Below are 25,234 nucleotides of genomic sequence, written 5' to 3' on the forward strand. Positions count from 1 at the left end.
ATTGGTTCCAAGGCAGAGGAGTGATAAGGGCTAGACAGTGGGGGTTAAGTGACTTGTCCAGGGTCACCTACCTAGGCAGTGTCTGAGGCCAGATTTGAACCTAGGACCTCCCATCTTTAAGCCTCCTTTCAGTCCACTGAGCTACCCAGCTGCCCCTTAATTGAATTTTTATTGTATATACCCATGTATGTTTCCTTTTAAGATCTCATTTAGAGGTAAATTTGGGGATATCAGCCTAACTTCAGAGAAATACTATCAAATAGCCATTTTGTATACTAAAGATCCCTCTTTTTACCTGAGTCCTTGAGTCATTAATAAATTCAGGATTGTTTACTTACTGGAAAGTAGCACACACATCAAAACAAAAATGAACTGTGTTTTTCATCTGTAGCATTAAATGTTCTCCCCAATTTTATTTAAAGGCATAAGTCATGGCAAGTACTACATCTTTCATTTTTTCAGACTCAATTAAATAAACACTTAGTTATTAGGCAGTCAGTTACAGAGTATTTATTAAGCACCTAAGTGTCAGGCATTAGAGATAAACTTTCAAAAAATGACATTTTGATTGGAAGGACAATGAGAAATTATAAGTAGACAAACTATGATTAGTAAATATAAATATAGGCAAAGAAGGTAGAATTGGGGATGGTCTTGGACTCAACTCTGGCCTCTGATTCTTCCTAGCTGTGTGACCCTGGGCAAGTCACTTAAACCCCCATTGCCTCTGCCTTGGAACCAGTATTCGTATTGATTCTAAAACAAAAGTAAAAATATAAATGAAAAAAAAAAGGGAAGTTGGGCTCAGGTTGTTTAGGAGTTTGTTTTATTCTAGAGGCAATAAGAAGCCTTGGTTGGAATGAGTGAGTGAGTGAGAAATGACTTTGACAGTGGTGGGAAAGCTGGAGGTACCAAAGTGTCTCGGGACACTTAGAGCTGAGCTGTGGGTTGTGAGGCCGGGGTAACCTGGACAAGTGGGGAGAGGGATGATTGTCCATGGGAAGTGGAGGCTGGATTTGATAGATGTGAGAGTGGAAAGAGCAAATTTCTGGCAACTGCACAGATGTGGGTGAGGGAGAGACTGATTAAGGTTAAAAATTGGGGAGGGGGTGCTATTGCCTACTCCAGAGCCAGGTCAGGGAAAGAAAGGGAACATTCAGCCTGGGTCTGCTGGGTATGTCTTCAGGAAATGGAGCTAGAAATGTGGAATGGACAGTTGGTTGTGCAGGACAGAAGGTCAAGAGACGATGGGGCCAGGTTGTTCCTGAGGCATGTGTAGAGATGAGGGTAATGCCCCCAGGGGTTCATTAGATAGCCACTAAAGAGAGAAGAGAAGAGGGGCCCAGGACAGAGCCTTTGGGAACAAGCAGCCCTGAAAGGCTTGGATAGGGAGGATGACACAGGAAAGAGGGTTGAGAAGCAAACAGAGAAGTAGGACATGAACCAAGAGAAGAGCTTCACAAAAAACTCATGAGAGTGTTGAGGGTCCGCGAAGATAAGTTAACAGTGTCCAGTGCAGCAAAGCTGATAATTAAATGATTATTGTGACTTCTGGGCAATGGGACCAATAAAATAGAGGACGAGACATTTTTTCGGGTCCTCAACAATGTTTAAAACTCCCCCAAATAAGGATTCACCACAAAAGTTATGGTAATTGCAGCTGTCTCCTCAAGGAAGGACAGCAAGGACCCTAACAAGATAACAAGACAACAATCTGCTGAATTAAAAAGCTGATCCAGCTGGGTGACCCATTGAATCACGATCTGGGCTTAGAACAGAGTTCAAATTTGAGCACAGACCATTTTGTATGACCTCAAGCAAGCCACTTGACTTCTGTTTATCTCAGTTTACTTGTCAAGAAACTGTCAAAGGAAAAATACAGTCCTGGTCCTGATGGATTCACAGTAGAATTCTTTTTAATAAATAGTTAGTTTCCATACTACATAAATTATTTAAAAACAACAACAACAACAGAGTTCTTTTATGAGATGAATCTGTTCCTTATACTTAAACCAAGGAAGGTTAAGACACAGAAGAAAAAGTAACACCACAAGTCAAGAACAAAATATCACATGTCCAGACCAAAACCCAACTATATCCTAAGGGAAGAAAATATACCAGTACTTTTTAGGGAAATAATCAACAAGAAGGAATGGGGCAGATTTTTTATTAATTATTCAGTTTGATAAAAATTTCAGTAACTTAATCTATTCCACATGTATTTTTTATTCATTGAAATTTTTATTCTCATCACTATTAACATAAAGCCAATTCATGTTTAGGTAGTCAGCAGGATATCAGGTTGGGAAGCAGGAAGTACAGTGTCTTTCTTCTGGGAGGTAGCCTATTTTAGACTCTTAAATGGTGATTTTGTGGAAATTTAATTTGCGGAATATATGCACATCACAGTTAATAGTTTTAAAAATTGTATTTCTCTATTTAAAAGTATATATGTGTCTATGTATATGTGGGGGGAGGGTACTAGAACTCCTCTTAAATGCAAAATAACCTGATATAACAATAAGAATTATCTGTCATAATTTCCTAAACAGAAAGTACTTATTGTCTATCTTTGTTTTAATAATTCCAAATAAGATATCTATGATCTGACATGAATAATCCTACTAGCATCTGTCTCTTTTTTAACAGATTTTATTAAACAGAGAAGAGCAGGACTGAATGAATTCATTCAGAATTTAGTTAGACATCCAGATCTATGCAACCAGTAAGTAATTTTCACTTGTATTCTACGAGAGACTTTATTAATAAAGACTTTGTATTTTATATACATTGTAGAACCAAATATCATTAACTATCATTTTGGTGTGATTCTAATCCTGGTATATATACCTCAGAGTAGAGTCTATTTAAGGAGATGTTTTCTCCTTTTCATAAATAACTATCACAAAGCTATTAATGCTATCTTGGTTTTTTTGTGTCAAGTAGGACATTAGTAGGATTATAATCTTGTTTTCTCAATGTTTTTCCATACTATAACCATTCTTGTAACCATTTTAAGTTCAAAGTATTACTTTTTCTTAACCAATTTTGATGAAAAAATCTTTCTAATATAAGATAAAGTTAAATAAGAAAAAATTGCTAGTCATTCTACCAGTAAAAAATTGATTGAGAAGTAAAATATTAGTCATTTTTAAATAATTCACTTAAAAAACTTAAGAGAAAAGCATCTCAAAAACTATTCATCCACAAATCAAAGCTTTTAAATGCAATATTAACACTTCTCTGTATCTCTTTATTTTCCTTTACTCAAGGAATATAAATGTATACTTAAATTTAAAAATTGTAGATCAATTTAACTTTTAAGATTAAATTAGAGGATGACTCAGCAGCATGAATTTGCAATTTCATCTACTTTTATCATTTTTGCCATTATATTTGAAGGTTGAATTTTCACACATCTCAGTTTTTATCCAACAATAATGCTTTACATATGGTCTTTTTAGTAAAAGACAGTAAATAGAACCAATATATGCTTTTACTTGGTAAGCAAAGCATTGAGGCAGTTACTCAAAATGGATCCAGGGTCAGATTGAGCTTAGGGAAACGTGGGCTCTGTAAACCTTAAAATTTCTTAGACTTATAAATGTTGGAAATTTCACCATTGGGAAATTTCATACTTGGAAAATTTCTTAGTGATAGTCTATTGGAATGTGAACCCCATTGGCATGGGAGGTTCCTTCTCCTCCCTACTTAAGATTACTTTAGGACAGAAACCTTTTGCTGAACAATGGAAAGGGCTTTGACCTATGCTTAAGCACAGAACAGGAATTTCTTTGAGTCATGATTGATTTTAGAATTGATACAATAGAGATACTTGGAATGACAGAACCAGGTCTTGGAAAATACAATCTCCACCCCATTCAGTCCTAACAGGATTTAGGAAGGGCTGCAGCATAGATCAAAATTTAATTATTCCAATCTCTACCCTACTCAGGGTAACAGGATTTAGGAAGGGCTGTAGCAAAAGATCAAGATTTAATTATTTGAGAATATGACCTTCAACCAACATGTGCAAAAGCCACAGACCTTTGGGCGGTTCTGGGTTAAGCTAGAGCCACCATTGGCACAGGGAAGACATGGACAGTGATTGGTAATTGTGAGAACTGAGGGGAGGGAACTTGGATGGTTTCCTTAAAGATAGAGGGGTCTGAGGACTGAGGGGTGGTTGGAGAGTTTTGGCTCTGAGTGGTTGGAGAGGTGCTTTGAGAAGCTTGCTCTGAAGGAAGCTGGAGGTGGGGGCCCTGAGACTGTTTCTCCATTTTGGTCACGTGAGTAATAGGGACTGATCTCTTTTCTTTGCCCCAGCTATCTAAGGGCTTGGGCCCTTTGGCCCAGCCTAAACAGAAGGGGTATTTAAGCCCTATTCCCTTCTCTCCCCTTTCTCTCTCCCTCTCTCTCTTTCTCTCTCTCTCTCTCTCTCTCTCTCTCTCTCTCTCTCTCTCTCTCTCTCTCTCTCTCTCTCTCTCTCTAATTCCTTTCTTCCTCCTGTTTGTAATTAAACTCTATAAAAGGCTGACGGCTGACTTGAGTTTTCATTTAGGAATTACATAGCTGAATTCCTTGGCGACCTTAAATTAATATATATCAGTCTTTTAAAGTGATTTCCTTGTCACAGCTCAGATTCCTTCTCTGCTACTTCATGGTTGTGTGGACAGGGGCAAGTCACAGGCTGAGTGAACTTTAGTTTCCTCATCAATAAAATGGGACTAAAAATACCTACCTTGTAGGGTTGTTAGGAGGTGTCAGGGAGATCATTCAGGAAAAGTGCTTTGAAGCCTTTAGAACGCTGTGCAGATTTCAGTTATTGATGTTATTCAGAAATGTAACCAACCAAATCAAGGTCAGAGGCCATGCTGATTATTTCAAAGAAAATTTACCATATCCCAATATTTAGAAAAATGAGTTTTATTTTTGACTGTAATATTGGTGGTAGGGGTTGTGAATGACTCAAGTCACTCTTTGGTTGTGGCTTATGGTAAATTAAATCACTTAGCCTCTGTGCAGCTATAGAATGGGAATAATACTACTTCCACTATGAGGCTCAGTTGAGGTATTTAAATAAAGCACTTAATTTTAAACTGAATAAGCTCCTATACAGATGTGAGTTAGTAGTGTTTGCTACATGGTAGTGGCCATTGGTGCCCCATGCCTATATAATATTTATTTCCTAGTTATTTTGTTTTACTTAGGTAGTTTACTAAAGATAGACATTATTTAAATTATACATTTAACATTATGATTAATTAACTAGAAACTTCTGTCCAATGCTTTTTAATTCCTATTTTATCTTCCTAAAAAGCTTCCTGATACATTTTTAGAATATTTTCACATTATTTCATTTGATCCTCCCAATAGCTATTTAAGTAGATAGCGCAGTGGCTACATCCTTTTATGAATGTGGAATCTGAAGCTCATACAGGAGATTGACTTCCTCAGGGTGACCCAGATGGTGAGTGGCAAAGCCAAGACTCCAGCCCATGGCTTCTGGCTGGGAATTTTCTCCCCTCTCTGCCATGCCAACATGCCCAGGAGCAAAAGGGGAAAGTGCTGGCCCCACTTTAGAACCCTGAAAAAATTATCATGGAGAATAGACTTGAATGAGCTCCAAAATGGCCATGAATCGAGGTTCTTTGATGAGAGAGTGCAGAGAGCCCTGGAGTTTGTTTGAATCCCAGCTCAGCTGCTTTCTCCCTGCTTAAGAGCAGAGGTAGAAGTGGGTACTGGAAAACTCTGGCCCTATTTACGTCATACTCCTTTGCTTTAATTAAGCTAAGGAGTCTACTCCCTCTGAGAGCTACTTCCTTCCTAGTCCATTACAGGTTATCTTGTAATTAGGAAGATTCTTAATTACCACCTTCTGCATGTGTGCTGCTGCTTCTTACATCTAACTTATTTATTACTTTTACCATGTTTAATGACAGTTCAGCTTGCCTTCCTTCTTGGCTGTAGCATTTTGCAAAAAAGATTGTCTATAAATTGGCAGTTGTAATATCTTCTACATTGGTTGAAGTCAAAAATTAATAAGCCATGCTTTGAAGACAATGGCATACAGAAGTATTTGAAATGGGACAGTTAAGTGCCTCAGTGGATGGAAAGCCAGGCCTAGACATGGGAAGTCTTGGGTTTAGATTTGGCCTTAAGCACTTAATTGTATGACTTAACCCTAATTGCCTAGACTTGGTATCAATTTCAAGACTAAAGATAAAAAGCTCAACAAGATTTTAAAAAATGCTTCAAGTATTTACGTTGTTCAAAATCAGGGTACTATTATAATTTCTCTAACAAATACCTATAATAGAATAATTGGAAGAATCACTGGCATTCCAAAAGTTGAAGATGTGTTTTTGTAAGATGTTACTTTTTCAAAAGTTTCTTCTGTTGATTCTAATTGCCTTCTTTTTTCTTCGCTAACTCAAGAATATGATCTTTTTTCTTTTTACATAAATTATACTTTTACCTTTTAGTATATTCTAGAGAAACACATAATGCCTTAAAATTTGTATTGCCAAAAAATGTGATATTTAAACTCATACATACAAAATTGCCTATCTTTAGATGGATATACTTAATTGCAAATGTATATTTTCCCTATCATGTATTAATGAGAGGAACTCATTATTGTGTAAGCAAGATGAAAATATATGAACTAGTACAAAATGAAGTAAGTACAACTGGGAATTCATTATGTGCAATGATTACAACAGTGTAATTGAAAGAATAGCAATATATTTAAAACTGAAACTATGAAATTACAATATCCAAATTTAGATCTAAGAAAGGATATGGGAATGCGTCTCATTTTGTTCTTTGCATTGGTGTAATGCTATGAATTTGAAATATTAAATGAAAGATATTAAAATTTTAAATCCTCAATCCTGTTCTCCTTTTTTCCTTCATTGGTTGTGGAAGAATGGCCAAAAGTGGAGCAGAAGGGGTTCATTATCCCAGCTTAGGCTATATGTAAATGTTAACTGGTACTTTAAATGTGAACTCTTTGTTTATTGAAAACTGAGTCAACATACCAGTGGAGTTGTATATAGTATAAATAAAACCAGAAGACCTAAGAGAAATATCGCCAAATGGAAAAAGGAGCTCACAGGTTCTCCTTTTAGAAGCAAATGAAGGAATTGGTTTCACCTTGAAAACAAAAAGTCTGCTGGAAACATTCATGGTTTGGTCACCTTGTCTTTATAATGTTCTCTGTCATTGTGATGAAAAGGGCATAATGAAGACATTAGCTCAGATGTCAACGGCTGTCCTCCAAGAAGGTATCTCCATGCTTGTTTCAAAATCAATGCAAGTTTCCTTTAAATATGCAATAAAAGATAACTGAGAATTTTTGATCAAGAGGACATGCGAGATTAAAACGAGATGGATATTTTCTGCCAGAAATGTTTGCCAGTATCATGGAAGACATGGATTTGAAATAAAAGAGGGAATTTCCTACTGATGATGAGATACTCCAGATATGTTCCTGTTAACAAATATCTTTTTGAGAATTCATCAAGGCCCAGAACATTTCAGAACTTCCTTAATGACATCCTTAATCACCCCAAATAGGAAAAAACAGTTGGATAAAAATTACGAACTCTCTAGAGTAATGTGATTATATAGATCAGAGGTGTCATGAGTTCTACAACACTCCCAAGTAGAGCCTGAAACAGAATTACAAATGAAGAACTGCAAACGAAAAGCATTGTAAAGGATATCAAAAAAGAAAGGCACAGCCAGAACAATTTATGAATGCAGTTTGATGAGGGCTAGGGGTAACCAATGTATATGTTGCCTGTGTAGTCCTTTCTTGTCTGGACAATGTTAGGAGATGAGGAGGAATGTCCGATGCCCACTGGGTGTTCAATCTAGCATGTTATAGTGAAGGACACAGAAAAGAATCCTATAGGTTAACAGTGTAATAACTACAACAGGTATGGAGGGGTCATGATCTGCATCACTAGAGGATATATTCTCATTGTTGAAATTGCATTTTCTTTGAAGTATCTTTGAAGCATCTGTTACAGAGGATGGAGAGAGGGGAAGTTTTACCAAGAACCTGACAAAATTCTCCAAATCAGCTCAACATATTCATTAATATTCAGTTACTTCTCTACAAATCTGGATACAAGAGGAAGATAGAACCATAAAAAGCACTGGAAAACTATGGTTTGAAATGAGTTCAGAGACTAACTTGCCTGCCACAAAGTCACATGTATAGATGATAAATACATCCAAGAAGAGATTTTAAAAGCACTGGACATAAATGCCCTAAATAACATAAAAATGAAATAGATTATATCTTAATAATAGGAACTAAATAATTCTATCAGAGTCCTTTCTGAACCTGCTGTCTATGGGCAATCAGACTTATGAGACTTATGACTTATTAAAACAAAGTTCAAAATAAAGACCAAATGAGAAGAAAAGATAAGTATAATATAACAGACCCAACTCAACCTATAAATAGAAACTATTGGCGCTTGAAGATGGATAAAGGAAAAGATGCTGATTGTGTAATCACCATTTCCTACAGACATTTAGCTGTTCTAAAACAATTATCAAAATTAGAGTCCAAAAAAGCCTAGAAAATGTCTTACCAGGAAGCACTTGATCTTTTTTGTCAAATGGAAACCCCTAATGGGTTTCCCTAAAGGGGAAATGTAGCCGCTAAGGGTAAGACCAATTTAGAATTAAAATTACATTTGCAAAGTGTTATAAAGGAAGAGACCAAATGCTCTGAATCATTATTACTGAAGAAAATAATACAGATTGAGGGGCAAACATCTATAGAAATATTGGTGTGTTACCCAGCTAAGCCAGCTCATTTCAATTAGCCCAATCAGTTAATAAATGTAGCAGATTTGCCAACACTTCTCAATATTCATCATAACTGATGTTTGAACTACCTTTTAGAGAAACAGAAATAGGAATCAAGAAAATGAAGTTAAAAGGAAAACTTGAATTGGATTGACAATGCACAGATGAAATCTGTGCTGGAAAGAACAAATTTTTTAAAGCTTCATGAGAATGTCTTAAGATATCTTAAAGAAGGTAAGATCCAAAACAATTTGAAAAAAATCATAGTAATATTACTTCCAAAATATAATTAAAAGAGATAAGTATTTGTTGATAATGTATCTTCTACTTTTTCTAAAAAATAATAATCATTGACACATGTATCAAAGATGCCCTTGAATTCAAAAAGGTATAAAAAGAATAGAAAACACTACTGTACTGGATTGTAAAAAAGTATTTAACTCCTTAGAGCAGAACCCAGCTCTCTTCTTCAACAAATTGCCTCCCATGCAACAGGTGTCTAATAACAGTACTTCACAACCTCAATTCAACCTAGAAAAACACTCTGTTAACATTTAAAAATGGAAGGGACCTTGCCCCATTTCCTAAGACATTTCACTAGTTATCATAAGACATAAGACAAGTTTTCACAATTTGGAATCTGTGCATATGTTAAATACATATGTTAAGATCATACAATTATATAAAAATGAGGAGCTGGATGTTTAATAAAGGTATCCAGTCTGTCACAGAGTTATCCTGCACAGATTTCAAATTGAAATTGTCTATAGATATTAAAGACCTCCGGATGCTCCTATTTATAAATTATATTGTGCTGCTAGGTTGCACAGTGGACAGAACAATTCTCTCTACTGTAAAAGGATGTAATAGTGGATCTTTTCTCAAATCATGAAACATGATCTCTAAAAGAATTACAAGTCTAGTTGCTCTAAAAAGCCACTAAGCAGATTCTGCCTCAGCTAGGAAGGATTTATATAGGGTTTGATTTGAACTAGGAACACCCAGAACAATAATCAGTCCTTAAGAGACTGGTGATCTCTTTTAAAGAAAGGAATGTGCACATAAATTTGCAACACAAATGCTTTATATTTCATTTGATTTTTCACAGAATTTGTTGGGACCATTGAATGAAAATACTCCTTCACTATATTCCTAATACATCATTTAGTCATTTGTTTGAAGACCTCTTTGTAAAGAATCCAAGTCCCTTCTTAAGGAGCCCAGTCTGCATTGGAGTGGTTCTAATTGATTGTGAGTCCATAAGCCTTTAGTGAGGGCTTACTATATGTCAGGCACTGAGTGTAACAAAGAAACTTGGCTTCCCTCGTGCTCAGGAAAGCTTTTCCTTTTGCCAGCCTACCTCATCTCTTCAGTTTCCACTTGTACCTCTTGTTCTTCCCTTTTGTTCTAAAGCGGAGCAAATCTAATCCCTTTTCCATGTGACTGCCCTTCACACATATAAAAGACCATGCCCTTTATTAGTCCTCTCTTCTCCAAGCTGAGTGTCCTCATAAAGTTTGACCTCAAGCCCCATCATCATCTTGGTGGTACCCCTGTCTGTGTCAGCCTGTCCCAGACACTATCTCAGTCTCCCTCCTAAATGCTGAACATTCTGTTCTGTGTATTGACTGACTCAGGCAAATAGAAGAAACAGCCTTCTCGCATCTTTTGTTCTGAATGCTATTGGACTTTTCTTAATGTAGCCTGATTTATAAAAGATGATTTATACACCTCTTTTGACTGCCATATTGCAGTGTTGTCGTTTGTTTATAGTCCAGTAAAACCATGGATTTACATTCAGATGAATTGCTGTCTAGCCATACTTTCCCTTATACTGAAACATCTGAAGCTCAGAGAGCTCGAGTGGTTTGTCCAAGGTGACACATGACTAGTGAGTAGCAAAGCTAGAACTCCCAATGAATCCATATACTTTAAAATCCAGTGTTCCTTCTGTTGTACACTGAATTAATAAATAAAAATATAGATATGGCCTGTATTTGCATAGGACTTGCTGGTTCCTAAAGCACTGTCACATCTTTGTATTTTTTTAATAGAAAGTTGTTAAGTAGGGTAGATATTGTATCATTTAAAAAAAAAACCTGAATGGTGTAGTAGTGACAAATACCTTGAGGTAGAATGGCCATACCATTTTAGAGTTTGTAATATAGACATGGAAAGGAGATCCCTTCATAGTTTGACAGGTACCCTAGACATCAGGAAGCAGTTAAAAAATCCAGAGGAAAAAAATAGATATGATCCTATTACCAAATATTCTAAAAGGAAAGGTTATTCAAGAAAAATATGAGGTTTTTAAAATTGAAATTTTAATTTTACAATCCCATAAATCCCAGTGGGAAGAAAACTTTCAAAAAATTATGCTATCCAAGCAATGATCCAGGACAATTCTGAAGGACTTATGAGAAAGAACTCTTCACATGCAAAGAAAGAACTCTTCACATGCAAAGAAAGAACTGTGGGAGTGGAAATGCAGAAGAAAAACATATGATTGATCACATGGTTCAATGGGTATATAATTGAGGATGATGACTTTAAATGAACACTATTACAAATAGTAATAATATGGAAATTGGTTTTGAACAGTGATATATGCAAAACCCAGTGGAGTTGCTCATTGGCTCTGGGAGGGGGGAGAAGGAAAGAACATGAATTGTGTGCCCATGGAAAAATATTCTTAATTAAGAAAAATTTTTAAATAATTTAAATTTTTTTAAAAATTATGTTGCCTAGGAAGCCTTCTGGTAATCTCATTTTTAAAGCGTATTGTGCAAAAATATGAAAGGAAACCTTAAAATAATTAATATAGCAGCATGACCACAAGCCTGTAAGAATAAGGTCAGGAAGTTTAAAGCCCAGAGCAAGCTATTGTTTGTGACAAATGCTAAGGATAATTTTTAAAGGATGTTTTTGAGGTATGTTCAGAAATAGAAGAAAAACAAGGACCTGTTGTCCATTGCTTTTCACAACTTGTATAATGTTCAACAGTCAATAACTACCCAGTTCTACCTTTTCCAAAAAGAATGATGTTAGAACTGGAAAGTGTAGAATAAATAGGGTTTAGGAATTCAATCTGATATTAATTGAAGATAAAAGAGAGCATTTAGCTGCTTTAAGTGAGATCATTTCTCCAGACCTCAGTTTCATGCCAGGGTAGTACTGTAATTCCTGAACACATGGTCAAGTCATTTCTGAAAAATTGTGTGCAAAAGGTCTCAAAAGCCTGGAGACAGGCAGATACTTCATTTTTCAAAAGGAAAAAACGTCAGTCTGAAAACTACAAAATTATGACCTTCATATTGATTTTTTAAAATTTAATTATTTAATCAATTTAGAACATTATTCCTTGGTTACAAGAATCATATTCTTTCCCTCCGTCCCCTCGGCCACCCTTCCTGTAGCCAACATGCAATTCCACTGGACATTGCACTTCATATTGATTTTAATGGTGCCCAGCCAAACTCTACAGTGAATTATTAAATGAATGGAACTTCAAGATGACTCAGTGGATGGAGTCAGGAAGACCTGAGTTTGAATCCAAGTTTGCCTCTGACACTGACTAGCCATAAATCATTTCATTTCTCTCAGCCTTATTTCTGTCATCTGTAAAATGTGTACCTCTCTAGAGTATTATGAGGATCAAATGAGGTCATATAGGTAAAGTGCTTTTGCAAACCTTAAAATTCCATATAAATGCTAGTTATTATATATAATAATAATATATATTATTATTATAACCTTCATATAACTGAGCTACCACAAGTGCAATATGGGAGCATAGACTCCACCTATCATTCTAAGTTTAGAAACTCCCCCACCTCCCACCTTATAGCCATGTGTGCTGGAAATGATCACATGGGAAACCCATCCCTAGCTTCCATGCCACTGTAGCAGTTGATGGAACTTTCATGGAGTGGAAGTAGAAGGAAAGCATCTAAATGCCTACAGAATGCCACTCTGCCAAGTACTTTACAAATATTTTCTCATTTGAGACTCACGACTAACCCAGGGAGGTTAAGTGCTATTATTTCTTTTTTGTTGTTAAAGAAACTAAGGCAGACAGAAATTAAGTGATTTGCCCAAGTCACATAACTGATAAGTGACTGTGGCTGGATTTAAGCTCATCTTCCTGACTCCAGGTCCAGCACTCTTTCACTGAACCACCTACCTGTATGTAGACTACAATGGGAAGTATTTGGTAATATTTCCCTATCCCCTTGACCTCCTTTGGAGATCACTAAATTCAATGACTAGGCCTACAGGGCTACTGAGTCATTACAGAGTATATAGATTCCCTGTTCACCCACTTGACCTGGATTAGTACCCCTTGAAAAGGCAGTGTCCAGGGCTCTTTAGAAATGTCTTGTTGGCAGACCTGACCAGAAGCCTGACTTGAAATTATGAGTTGCTATGGGAGAATAAAATCACTGTACAGCACCTGTTCATCATTGATGCCAGAGGCCTTGTCCTACAAATCACCATCAGTGAGTTTTCTGGAGGGGGCCTCAGTGAATGAGGCATTACAACTAACTGTATGACAATATTCTTTCATATTCCAGTTTAGATTAGGTTTGAAGAATCATCCCTAAGATCAAATATAGATGTTCAAACTGACATCATTTCCCTGCTTTCTATTTACTCAAGCAATATAGCATTTTAAAGATTGCACAGTCAAGGGAATGCTAAAGATGCTGTCATATCTTTAGTAATTATTTGATAATTATTATTAATTATTTGATAAATTGAGTAATTGATTTGATAAATTTGATAAATTATACACCAACACTTGTGAAGACAAACCACTTTGAAAGACTTAAAAACTGATCAGTGCAATGACCAACCTTGATTCCATAGGACCATGATGAAACATTACTTTCTGGATCCTGTGGTTGCCTTAAACTGTGACTGCGAAAATATGGTTTCAAGACAGTGTCTTGAGTTAAATCAAAAATAAAGTGGTCGCCATGGGAAAATTCCCAAATATTAAATATACCCAAGTCAGCTGGGTTTTATGGAGATTTTAATACAAATTAAGGAATTAATGAAAGGAAGAGAGAGAGTAATGAGAAAAAGGCTAGGGCAGCCTAGGCTTAAGCCTTAAGAGAGAGATCAGTCAGTCTTTAATCCACACACCACAAGATTTGTCCCAAGTAAGATTCTAGTGTTCAGAGAGACCCACCAGTTTAGTTCAGGAAGCTCCACTTCAGTTTACAAGGCTGCATCATCCTTCAGAGGCCTTCTGGCCTCCTTTTAAAGAGAATTTTCTCCTATGTCACCTCCCCTAAGTTTTCACATCTACCAATTACAGTAGACATTTTCACAGGAGTGACCATTCTTAATTCACACCTTCTCTGGGTAGACTAAAACTTCTGAGTTGAGTAAGTTCACACCTCTTTGTCCCTTGCAAGTTTGCAAGTTACCTGACCTTTTAGTGATTAATTTGACCTTCATAGGTACTTAGCACCCTTTTGTATTAGATCTAAAAATAGACCTAGCTTAAGGGCTTTTGCCTCACTATAAGTATGGGTTAAGTACTTTTTCATTGTTCCCTAAGGAGTTTACAACTTTATCTTCCCCCAATGTATGCTTAAGTTTGGGTGGAGTAAGGCTAGAGTTCTCACCTACATTCCTGACTAAAGTCCCTTCATTAAAAAATAAGGGGATAGCAGCCTTAACCAGAAATGTTCTAAGGTAGAGTCTGAGAATTTTTAAGATTCACAAGTCTGAGGAATTTTAAGATTCACAATTCCCCCTGATGATCATTGGGAGACTAGTCTCCCCATTGATAATTTAACATAATCATCTTGTAGTCCTAAACATACTTCTTTCTACACGTGCATATAATATTCAATTTTCTAAGAGGAAATTAGAGTAGTGAGGGAGGAATAGAAAAGAAAGAAAGCAAAACCAATGTTTTGCTAGGCATATTGATAGAAAGCCAAATTAGGGGCAGTCCCTTTTGGCATAAATGTGTACATTTACAATAAATGTTCAATCAAACTTCAGTTCAATCAACTATATCCAAAGTTCATCTTCTTGACGTAGTGTGGATTTTCTGGCATCTTTCTTCAACAGTTCATTCTCTGGATTTAGGAGTTAGCAAGCTTCTTCCTTGAAGATCTTTTCTTGAACAAAATCAAAAATCTTGGATTTTTATAAAAAAAAATCTCAAACAAAAAATCAAAAATCTTGAATTTTCAATTAAAATACAACCTAAGATATAAAGAATAAGATATCTTCAGACATGGGTATTATAGGATTTTTTTCTTTGTTTAGTTGTGAATATTCAATAAAAGAGATTTGCTTTTCTCTTTTTTCCACTGGGAGATTAGAGTGACAGAAGGAAGAACAGGCCTGGGGTAGGTGCTAAAAAGAAAAAAGATTAGTCACTGAAGCATTTTTAAAATGATCAGAAGGAATCACAGACCAGCAGGACATCTGAAGATTAAATTTGTTATATGTTAAGTTTATTTATTATATGCTCAATGTATATTTATAGTAAATTTGTTATTTTTAAAAGAAAAGCAAGTTGTGTATACAATTTCATGTGTTGTCCTCATTTTCTGCTCTACTATATACATGTTTATTTTATTTGGAGTATTTGTAAGGTTCGGATTGTTTTTAATTTAGAATTTATTTCCTAATTTCCATATGAATAAGATGACAAAACTATGGTCTGGAGAGTATTTCATTTGGGGCAATTGATATCCGAATAAACAAAAAGTATTGGTTAACATACTTTTGTCTTTGTCTTTGCCTTTTTCAGTATATTTATCAAGTACTTTTATGGGAACATAAGAGGTTTGTTATCATTTTTGAAGATGTTAGACAAAAGGGAGAGACCATGAATATATTAGCAAACAGGATCAATAATACAATGGGCCAAAACTAAAAGGATGGAATTCCATAGAGAGAGTGTGATTTACACATTACAAAAGCATATATTTTGGCACAAGGGAACTTTACTCAAAGTTGATCTGCAATAAGACCTAGGGGGTGGGACTACAATAAGGAGTATGGTTGGGGAGGGGGAATATCAGTTGTCGTGTTGCCCACCTACATATCATAAGCAAAATGCAGCTTGAAAAAATGCAATCTCAGACTACAATAATAGAAATAAAGTGTACAAAGTTAGTGGCCATATATATAGAGTATCTGGAATGTCATATTGAATTCTGGGAGCCCCACTTTATGAGATGTTGACAAATTCAGAGAATAATCAAGATAAGGAAGTAGATAGCAACTGTCAAGAATTATGCTTTGCAGAACTGGAGGATATTTAGCCTAAATAATAAAAGATTTATAAGGAATTTTGTAGCTGGTTTTAAATACTTAAAGAAATTTTGCATGGAATAAGGATTACATTTTGTGCAACTCCAGAGGGAAGAACTCATATCCATACATGAACATGACAAAGAGGTAAAGTTTAGGAATAACCTTTTAACAATTAAAGTTGTCTTTTAGTGGCAGAATACATAGAGAGCTGGCTCTCTGGGTCAAGATTACCAGGGATTAAGTTTTACCTCTGATGGTCTCTCTTGTGTCACTGCAAAATTCAAATCAAATTTGCAAGAGATTTTATATCTGATAATCCTGCAGGAAGCAAGAATTGGGATTATATACCCCCACCTAAGCACCCTTGATCACTGAGATGTGTATAGAGGCTCTTCTTGAGTCACAACTGGGTAGAACTATTGAGCCGTGAAGCCCTCTCTGACAGAGAGAATCTTTGATCTTTCCCATAACTTGTTCAGTGTTTTAGGTGAATGTTCACCCAATGTTAAAGTCTTAATCCTTTGTCATAGTAAAAACAAGCAGAAGTATTTTTAGTGTGTTCTCATGTCAGCTCTTCTAAGTTACATTAACTATCAAACTCAAGCTTTCACAGTTTGTCACTTGGTGCTGTAATTTTCCTGATTTCTCACTTTTATCTAAATGTGGCATTTTAATTGTCTGATTCATAACCCTTGAAACTTTTAAATCAAGATGTTATCTCTTATAAATATGTTACAGTCTAAAAAGGTACTGTGATACAAGCTTTCTGCTAATAATGTGAAAGGCAGCATGATGTTACTATGTACCAGGCACTATGCTAATCTCTTTACAATTATTATCTCATTGGGTCCTCACAACATCCCAACAAAGTAGGTTCTGTTCTTATCCCAACTTTACAGATGAGGAAACTAAATTCTTATCCCACTAATAACATATATTTAAAAGTTTAAGTGCAAATTCAACTTGTGATAGTAAATCACCACATTTTTCATTAAAATGATTTCAGATAATTTTGCAGCTAGAAAATAAGATGATTTTTACACATTTGAACCACAGGTTTTGTCTCATGATATAAATTATTTAGCGCAACAGGCTACTATTTTATTATTAATTTTATGCATAATTGGAAAAATAAACTATTAATAAAAAATAAAATCATAATGAAGCTGATTTTGCTTCTAGTCCAGATGTCAGAGCATTTCTTCAAATGGACAGCCCAAGACATCAGTCAGATCCTTCTGAAGATGAAGATGAAAGAAGTATTCAGAAGGTAATAAAATGGACTAGTATTTGTGAAAGCCTTAACGTATTTAGACAGCTGTCTTAATTCCTGAAAATACACCCAGTATATGTCTTTAGTTCTTACTTAATTGTAAAATTCAAGATCATCTGCCATGATCACCCTCGTCTCCCCTGTGCCTTAGAAACTCATCATTTCCACAGATCCTCTCTTCCTTTGTTTTTTTTTTAATCTAATGAGATTCTGTTTCATGCCAAAGCTAACCACTGTACTCTGTCCTTGATCCTATTTCCTCTGTTATCTTGCCCCACTGCACATTCTTCTTTGTCCCCAGCCTCTATCTTTGTTATCTCTTTATTCTCTGACTCCTTCCCTGCTGCCTGCTACAAACATGCCTGGGTCACTGTGGTTCTTTCAAACCATCCTGTTACTAGACATGACCTGGATCTCTTCATTGAGATATCTAATGGCTTTTTCTCAGTTCTCATCACTTTTGATCTCTGATCACTTTTAAGGTCTTTTAGATATCTCTCACTCAACCTAGTTCCTGGTGTATCATAGATACTTAATAAATGCTTGTTACATGACTGGATTAATTCAGCCTCTGTCTCTTTTCTCTTTTACACAGTCTGCTAGAATGAGGGATCTATACCTGACTTTTCCATTTCCTTTTCGCTTAGCTACTTGCAATATGTCTTCAAAGCTCTTCCGTTCTATTGAAGCTACTCTCCAACTATTAACAAGGTTCTCTGAACTGCTAAATCCAGCGACCCTTTCTCAGCTTCCTGGATCTCTCTGATGCCTGTGACACCAGTGGTAGTGGACTTCCTCGTGGGTCCTCTGGTGCCACTCTCTCTTGGCTTTGCCATGATCCAGGCTCTTTCATCCCTGTATACTTCCTTCTTCTTTGGCTGGCCTATTCCTCAGAGGTCTGTGACGGGTTCTCTTCTCTTCTGGGTACTTTGTGGCTTGGAAATTGGCCTCAGTGTATATCCTCATTTTTACATCTCTCTCCTGAGCTGCAGCTCCAGCGTTGCCTCCTGATATCAGCACATCTTTAAAACAAGCTGATTAACACCCCCCAACCTATTGCCCCAGAATTCACTGTTTAGTCCCCATGGAGTCCTTCCGTCACGTGACAGTTAATCATGTGCCAGGTGTTACTGATTCTATGTTTATAACCTCTTTCCTGTTTATAACCTTTTCTGTCCCTCATGAAAGTCCTCTCCTCTAGGCCCTCTTCTCTGGACTAGGGAAATCAGTGCCCAGTTAGCATTCCCTTTTTCCTTTACTTCCCCATTTTAATCTCTCCTCTTTGCAGCAGCCAGAAAAATATCTTCTAATGGCCCAGCTCTGGCCCTGTACTTCTTTCCAAGGAGTGCTCAGTAATTCCCCATCACCTGCATCGAGGTGAAACTGCAGAATTCTCAGTTCAATTTTAAAACCCTCCTCAGGGTGCCTGTTCCAGGCTCATTGGTCCCTTTCATTCATGCCTAAATGGACTATTCCCCAGACCCCGCTTCTGCCTTCACACACTCAGAATTCCTTCTGCCTAAATCTGCCTCCTGCCCTTATTTCTTTTTTATTCTAAGTGCTGCTTCCTTGTTCAATCTTTTCCTTATTCTCTCCACTCAAATTACCTGGTATTTACATATATATGATTTTGTTAAATGTATATAATCGTATATTGGGGGGCATCTAGGAGTTGCAGCAGATAGAGTGCCCAGACCAGGAGTCAGGAAGTACTGAATTAAAATTTGGCTTCACACTTCCTTGTGAGATTGTCACCTAACCATATTTGCCTCAGTTTCCTCATTTGTAAAATCAGCCAAGGAAGCAAATGGAAAACTGCTCCAGTATCTTTGCCAAGAAAACCCCAAATGGGGTTGTGAAGAGTTGGTCATGACTGAACTGACTAAAGAACAACATGTACCCATGTATTTATGTACACATATATTTTGTTATGTATTTATTATAGCATATATACATTGTATATATGTACATGTTATTTCACTCCATCTCTTCCCCTGCCCCCAGCCCAGTAGAATATTAGTTCCATGAAGGCTGTTTTGGTTTTGTTTTGATTTTGTATCCCCAGGGCCTAGTACAGTGCCCTACACCTGTTAGACTTTGTTGAATTACATTAATGGGAAGATAATTATGGCAAAAATTTAAGTTAATGTAGGTTTTAAAGGAATAATAACTTAAAATTAAATAGTCAAACTCATAGTTCATGACCAAATTTCCTACCTTACTGATTTTTCCTGGGGAAATTTTTTTTAAAACTCTTACCTTCTATCTTAGAATCAATACTGAATATTGGTTCCAAGGCAGAAGAGCAGTAAGGGCTAGACAATTGGGGTTAAGTGACTTGCCCAGGTTCACACAACCAGAAAATGTCTGAGGTCACATTTGAACCCAGTACCTCCTGTGCCTAGGCCTGGCTTTCTGTGCATTGAGCCACCTAGCTGCCTTGTGGGAAATTTTTTTAAGTTTTGGTTGATAACTATTGCTCATCTCAGTCTCCAGCTCATGCTAAATTTTGAACTGTTCTTTTCAATTACAACCACAGCCCTGCCACCAGGAAAGCCCCTTAAATAAAAAATTTCATTATTTCCTCCCTAGCCTTACCAAGTAAGGTACAAATGAGGGCTGTCGCTAAGGAGCTCTGGTTTAGGAGTAACATTTATTTTTCAGCCTTATAGATTTGCTATTTAATCAGTTGTGCTAAAATATCACAGAGATGCCTACCACTCTGGTAATACTAATTTTCTAGGTGAACATCAATCATTTAATTGTTTTTTTAAATTATTTTTTAAACCCTTACCTTCCGTTGTGGAGTCAATACTGTGTATTGGTTCCAAGGCAGAAGAGTGGTAAAGGCTAGGCAATGGGGGTCAAGTGACTTGCCCAGGGTCACACAGCTGGGAAGTGTCTGAGGCCACATTTGAACCTTGGACCTCCCATCTCTGGGCCTGACTCTCAATCCACTGAGCCCACCCAGCTGCCCCCCAATTATTTTATTTAGTAGGAATACGCTTAGAAACTTAGCTGTAGATAGAAGCTTCTTTGAAATATTACTTCTAAAAGTATCAAGAAATTGTAACAAGAGTACTCCCTAAATATGTGCTTTCCTAATTCATTAAGGTGGTACTCTTGTTATTGGAATGACTTATTTATTTAATTTCTATAAGATTCCTGTATGAGAGTCAGCCTGACATAGGGAATATACTATCAAACCTAAACTTTGAAAGAAGTGAACTCCACCTATAATACACCCTGGCTGTATAATCCTTTGCAAATCCTTTGATCTCTTAATGCCCAGGGCAGCTCTCAGAGACTCTCCATGTCCCTGTTACAATGTACTGAGGAGATATCGTTACCAAGAAGAGTTTACACCATCACAGGTCTAGCTTCTCCCCTTACACCCCCCCCCAAAAAAAAAAAACCCAGTCCTTCCCCAGGATAAGGAACAGGGCCAGGGGTGATCATAGCACATAGAGATGGCAGGCAGTGGTAGAGCATCTCTGGATGGCCCTAGGTGAGGTAGAACAGTCTTTAGAATCCTAGAGGCTCAACCCAACTTTGCCACCAACCCTGGAACCATAAGCAAGTTGCCTGTCTCTGACAAAGAAGTTTGTTCCTTTGATTATAAAATCATCATTTTTTTCCCTAAATTCTTTTATTCCATACTAATTTCAAAGTTGTCATATTCCAAGTAAGAATTACCTTATTCATTGGAGAGCTATGCTATTTTTTCTGTAATTTTATAGATGTTTTTACACATTTATTTCCACTCATATTACCCCACCCAACAAACCATTCTTTTTTTTTTTTGCAAAAGAGACTAAATCTGACATTTATGATTGTACATGTGTATACATATACTCATACATGTGTAAAGAAAATAAGTACATGCATAGTTCTCCACAGCTCAGCTCTTCCTGAAGCCAAATGTGATTGTTATAATTACAAGTTCTACCCATTCTTCCAAGAACACTTTAATGTCATGATAACTACAACTGGAAGAAACTTTATCAGTGACCTAGCCAAATCTACTTTTTTTTTAAGCAGATGAGAAAACTTTAACCAGAGAGGTTAAGTGACACAATCTCATGTCATTCATTCTTTTAATAAGTTACAACTCAACCTAACTTTTACTAATGAGATGCATTCCTGAAAAGTTATAATAGCTTACTTTATATAGCTCCTTATGGTTCCAAAGGTACTTATGGCCTCACAATGTGCCTCTTGGTGGGTAGTAGAAGTATTATCCCTGTTGTATAGGTGAAGAAACTAAGACTCAGAGAAATTTTGACTTGCCCAAGGCCAAGTGATATTGTTAACGGTGTGGTGACAGCCAAACTGAAATTTTGACTAGGTCACCAGGAGTAGATATAAAAGATAATGGATCTGATTTTATTTTCTAATTTATTTCCTTTGTAATTCTTTACAATTATAGAGATGTTTTCCTATAGAACAAAATTCTCAAACAATAATAATAATAAATTATACTTAATCCTAAATTACAATACTATATTGCCTTTGTCATTATAAGAGCATGTAGAATCCTTGAGAACACAGACTATTTTTTTTCCTGTATCCTTAGTCCAGTGCCTAGCAAATAATAGGTGTTTAATATACTGAATGAATAGATTCTTCCATCAAGACATAGCTGGTCTATTATAACACCTACAGAGAAGTCTTTCTCTGATTTCCACTGCAACCAACTGCTAGAGCCCTGCTTTCCCAAGGTTCTTTGTATTTAACTACTTTATATTTATCTCTTTTTATTCTACATATACTTCCATATGTACTGATCTCCCTCCTTAGAGTATAGGTTCCTTATGCATAGACATTGAAAGTTTAATTCATTGTATTTGTATATTCAGTGCCCAGCACAAATGACTATCAAATAATGGACAATTTATGTTTCTTGACTGATCACTTAATAGTCTAGGTCTGTTTATTTCTCCTATATAATTAAGTGGAGAAAAGTTAGATGAAGGAACAGTTGATTTATTAAGTCTCCACTTTGTAATTAAAAACATAGCTATATTAAAATAGGAAATATACTCCATTGATCCTCTTAGCTCCATTTCTGTAACACTAATGGGTTTTCAAAATGCATCCTTCAGTATATTGTACAGAGTTTCTGATTTCCATTTTAGGAATCAGCAAAAGTGAACTTCAACAATAAAGGTCTTGCTGATGGTCTGTGAGAGCTGAGACTTAATCCCAAGTTTTCAAGTCCATTGTGTATTTTACCCCATCTCAGACTCTGTGGTACTTAAATGTTTAAGCATAAAAGATTATGCCGTTTCTTCAGGTATTCCTTAGAACTATAATACTATAGTGTTAATCACAGTCAACAAATATTTATTGTAACCCATTATGCATATAGTAATGCATTGTGAGATACCAAGATGAAGATGAATACATTTGTCCAATTATTTTTTACCTGAAATTTTGTAGCATCACAACAAATTTGTGATATATCACAAAATTGTGTTATAACACAACAAATTCTGAGGATTTGGAATTTAAAGATATTTATTGGATTGAAATTAAACTCTTAAAACCGGTTGTTGTTTTTTTTTTTAATTCATTTATTTATTTAGAATATTTTTCCATGGTTACATGATTCATGATTTTTCCCACCCTTTTTCCTCTCCCAGAGCTGACAAGCAGTTCTACTGGGTTATATATGCATTTTTGCAATAGAGTGATCTTTTAACACCAAAACCCCAATCATATCCTCATCAAACCACGTGATCAGTCAAATGTCTTTCTTCTGCCTAAAACCTGTTCTTTCTTTACAGGGAGCTCATTTAACAGTGTATAAAATGAGTATTTGTCTCCTTTCACTTTAAAAATTAAAATCCTGTCATTTTTAATAGAACTTGAGCACAATATACATTACACAAACAGCCTCTAAGTAATTGCTTGACCAAATATTTCTAGGAGCTAACAATTAATGATAAAGATGGGAGTCTTTGAAGTTCATTCTATTTCCATAAGTTTTAATTTTTTATTTCCTCGCGCCTTTGAGAAAGCTCAGAATACAAACTGAATTACTGTTTTTCTCTATTTGATATGTGAAGAATTTGTAAATTGAGTATATTTGAAGCAAAATTGACCTTCTTTGGCTTCTTTACGAGTCATTTTCCCCAAAGCCTCATTTTGGTTGTGTGTCAGTTTGCTACATGATCTATAGTGGAACAGAATTGCCAATTTCATAAACAAATCTGTTCAATGTTGGTGAATCTTTTCAAAGATATTTGACCTAAAAGAATGTTCCAAGTTATTACTAGAAACTTTGTTTACTACATTAACTTGTACCTACCTGCCTCTTAGAGAGAATGTTACTTATCAGAAACTGAACTGTTGAGTTGGTAATAAATTATTTCTGACATTCTGAGTCTTAGAAATGCCAGATTTATATGCAGGAAAGCATTTAAAATGTATTCTCTCAGTGAATGGTTATTGATTTGAAGTTTATTAACTTAAAATATCACTGTTCCCTCACCCAAACAGCTACACTCTACCTCACAGAACATCAACCTGGGACCATCTGGAAATCCTCAGTAGGTTTAATTTACTTCATACTATCCTTTTATTGTTAATTGTGTGGGGAACATATTTTTTTTTTATTTTTGAATTACATAGTATCATACATGTTTTATAACTACTAGTTGAACTGGAAACCTCAGAAATAATACTTTAGTGAGTATAGTGAATACTTAAGCATACATTGTTTTTGTACTCCATGAATTATTTAATGTTATGCCAAGTTTTAATCCCTGTAGTAATTTTATAGCCTTAACAAATTGGAATGAAACAGAATGTGATTGGCAACATTCTTGTTTCTCTGTTTGGAATGGGATAAAATAGCTTAGACTATAATTACACTTTCAGGCTGAATAAAAAGTGCTTTTTCCCTAAGAGACAATGCTCCTCTCTTATCATGAAACTAATAGGTTCATGCTAAGATAATTGTTTGGTTACTATGGAAGTATTGGTTTAAAAAATAATAAAATGTATTTTAATTTTTAAAAAATAAAATTTATTTTTGTTATATTGGGGGAAAGGAATGAGCATTTCTATAGAACCTACCAGGTCCTATATAGTCCATGGTTCTAGGCACCATGCTAAGCAATTTACAAATATTTGATCCTCGCGACAACCTTAGGAGACAGGTTCTGTTGTTATCCCCATTTTACAGTTGAGAAAACTGTGGCAAACAGAGATTAAATGACTTGTGCAGGGTCACATAGCCAGTATCTGAGGGTATAGTTGAACTCATATCTTCCTGACTCCAGGCCCAGGGCCCTATGGACTATGGTACCAACTAGCTATCATAGCAATACATTTGTGATTATGTACCTCTGCCCTCCCTAAAATTTTTAAAGAAATGGGGGTAGAAAAGCAGACCAGCAAAACCAACTAGCACATCATCCATTTTTGACAGTGTATCTGGTATCCATGCCCATGGTCCCCCATTTCAGGAACAAAGGGGAAAGATGCATATTCTCAATTCTCACTTGGAGCCAAAAAGTTTGGTCATTATAATCATATGATGTGTAGTTTTGTTCTATTGTTTTTTTCCATTTACATTGTGTTACAGCTATTGTGTATGTTTTTATGGTTCTGCTTACCTCACTTTTCCTCAGTTCATATGTCTCCCTTTCTTTTAATTTTCATTTTTTTAAATTTCCTCTTTTAATCCACTAATATTTTATTTTTATTTCAATTAAATGAAAAACCAAATTTTAACCTTTATTTTCTTTGTTTGAGCTAAATTGTCACCCTGCCCCCAAAACAGCAAACTATCTGGTATAGATTTTCATGGATAAAGTGTAAATCATCTTT

The 25,234-nt window shown here is 35.8% G+C and overlaps 1 protein-coding gene across 13 annotated transcripts in view; it reads left to right on the plus strand.

Annotated features, from left to right (window-relative positions):
* The window catches only part of SGK3 (serum/glucocorticoid regulated kinase family member 3), a 151,125-nt gene that overhangs the window by 88,952 nt on the left and 36,939 nt on the right, over positions 1-25,234 (plus strand). For 8 of the 13 annotated variants that reach the window (XM_007487027.3, XM_056823995.1, XM_007487026.2 and 5 more), the window contains 3 exons: positions 2,650-2,725; positions 17,305-17,392; positions 23,900-23,949. In XM_007487027.3, the coding sequence (XP_007487089.1) occupies positions 2,650-2,725; positions 17,305-17,392; positions 23,900-23,949 (214 nt within the window). The remainder of the gene's footprint in view (positions 1-2,649; positions 2,726-17,304; positions 17,393-23,899; positions 23,950-25,234) is intronic. The other 5 variants (XM_016431498.2, XM_016431497.2, XM_056824000.1 and 2 more) reach the window with 3 other exon arrangements.

The sequence above is a fragment of the Monodelphis domestica genome, chromosome 3 (assembly GCF_027887165.1).
Source record: "Monodelphis domestica isolate mMonDom1 chromosome 3, mMonDom1.pri, whole genome shotgun sequence".
NCBI classification, from domain to species: domain Eukaryota; kingdom Metazoa; phylum Chordata; class Mammalia; order Didelphimorphia; family Didelphidae; genus Monodelphis; species Monodelphis domestica.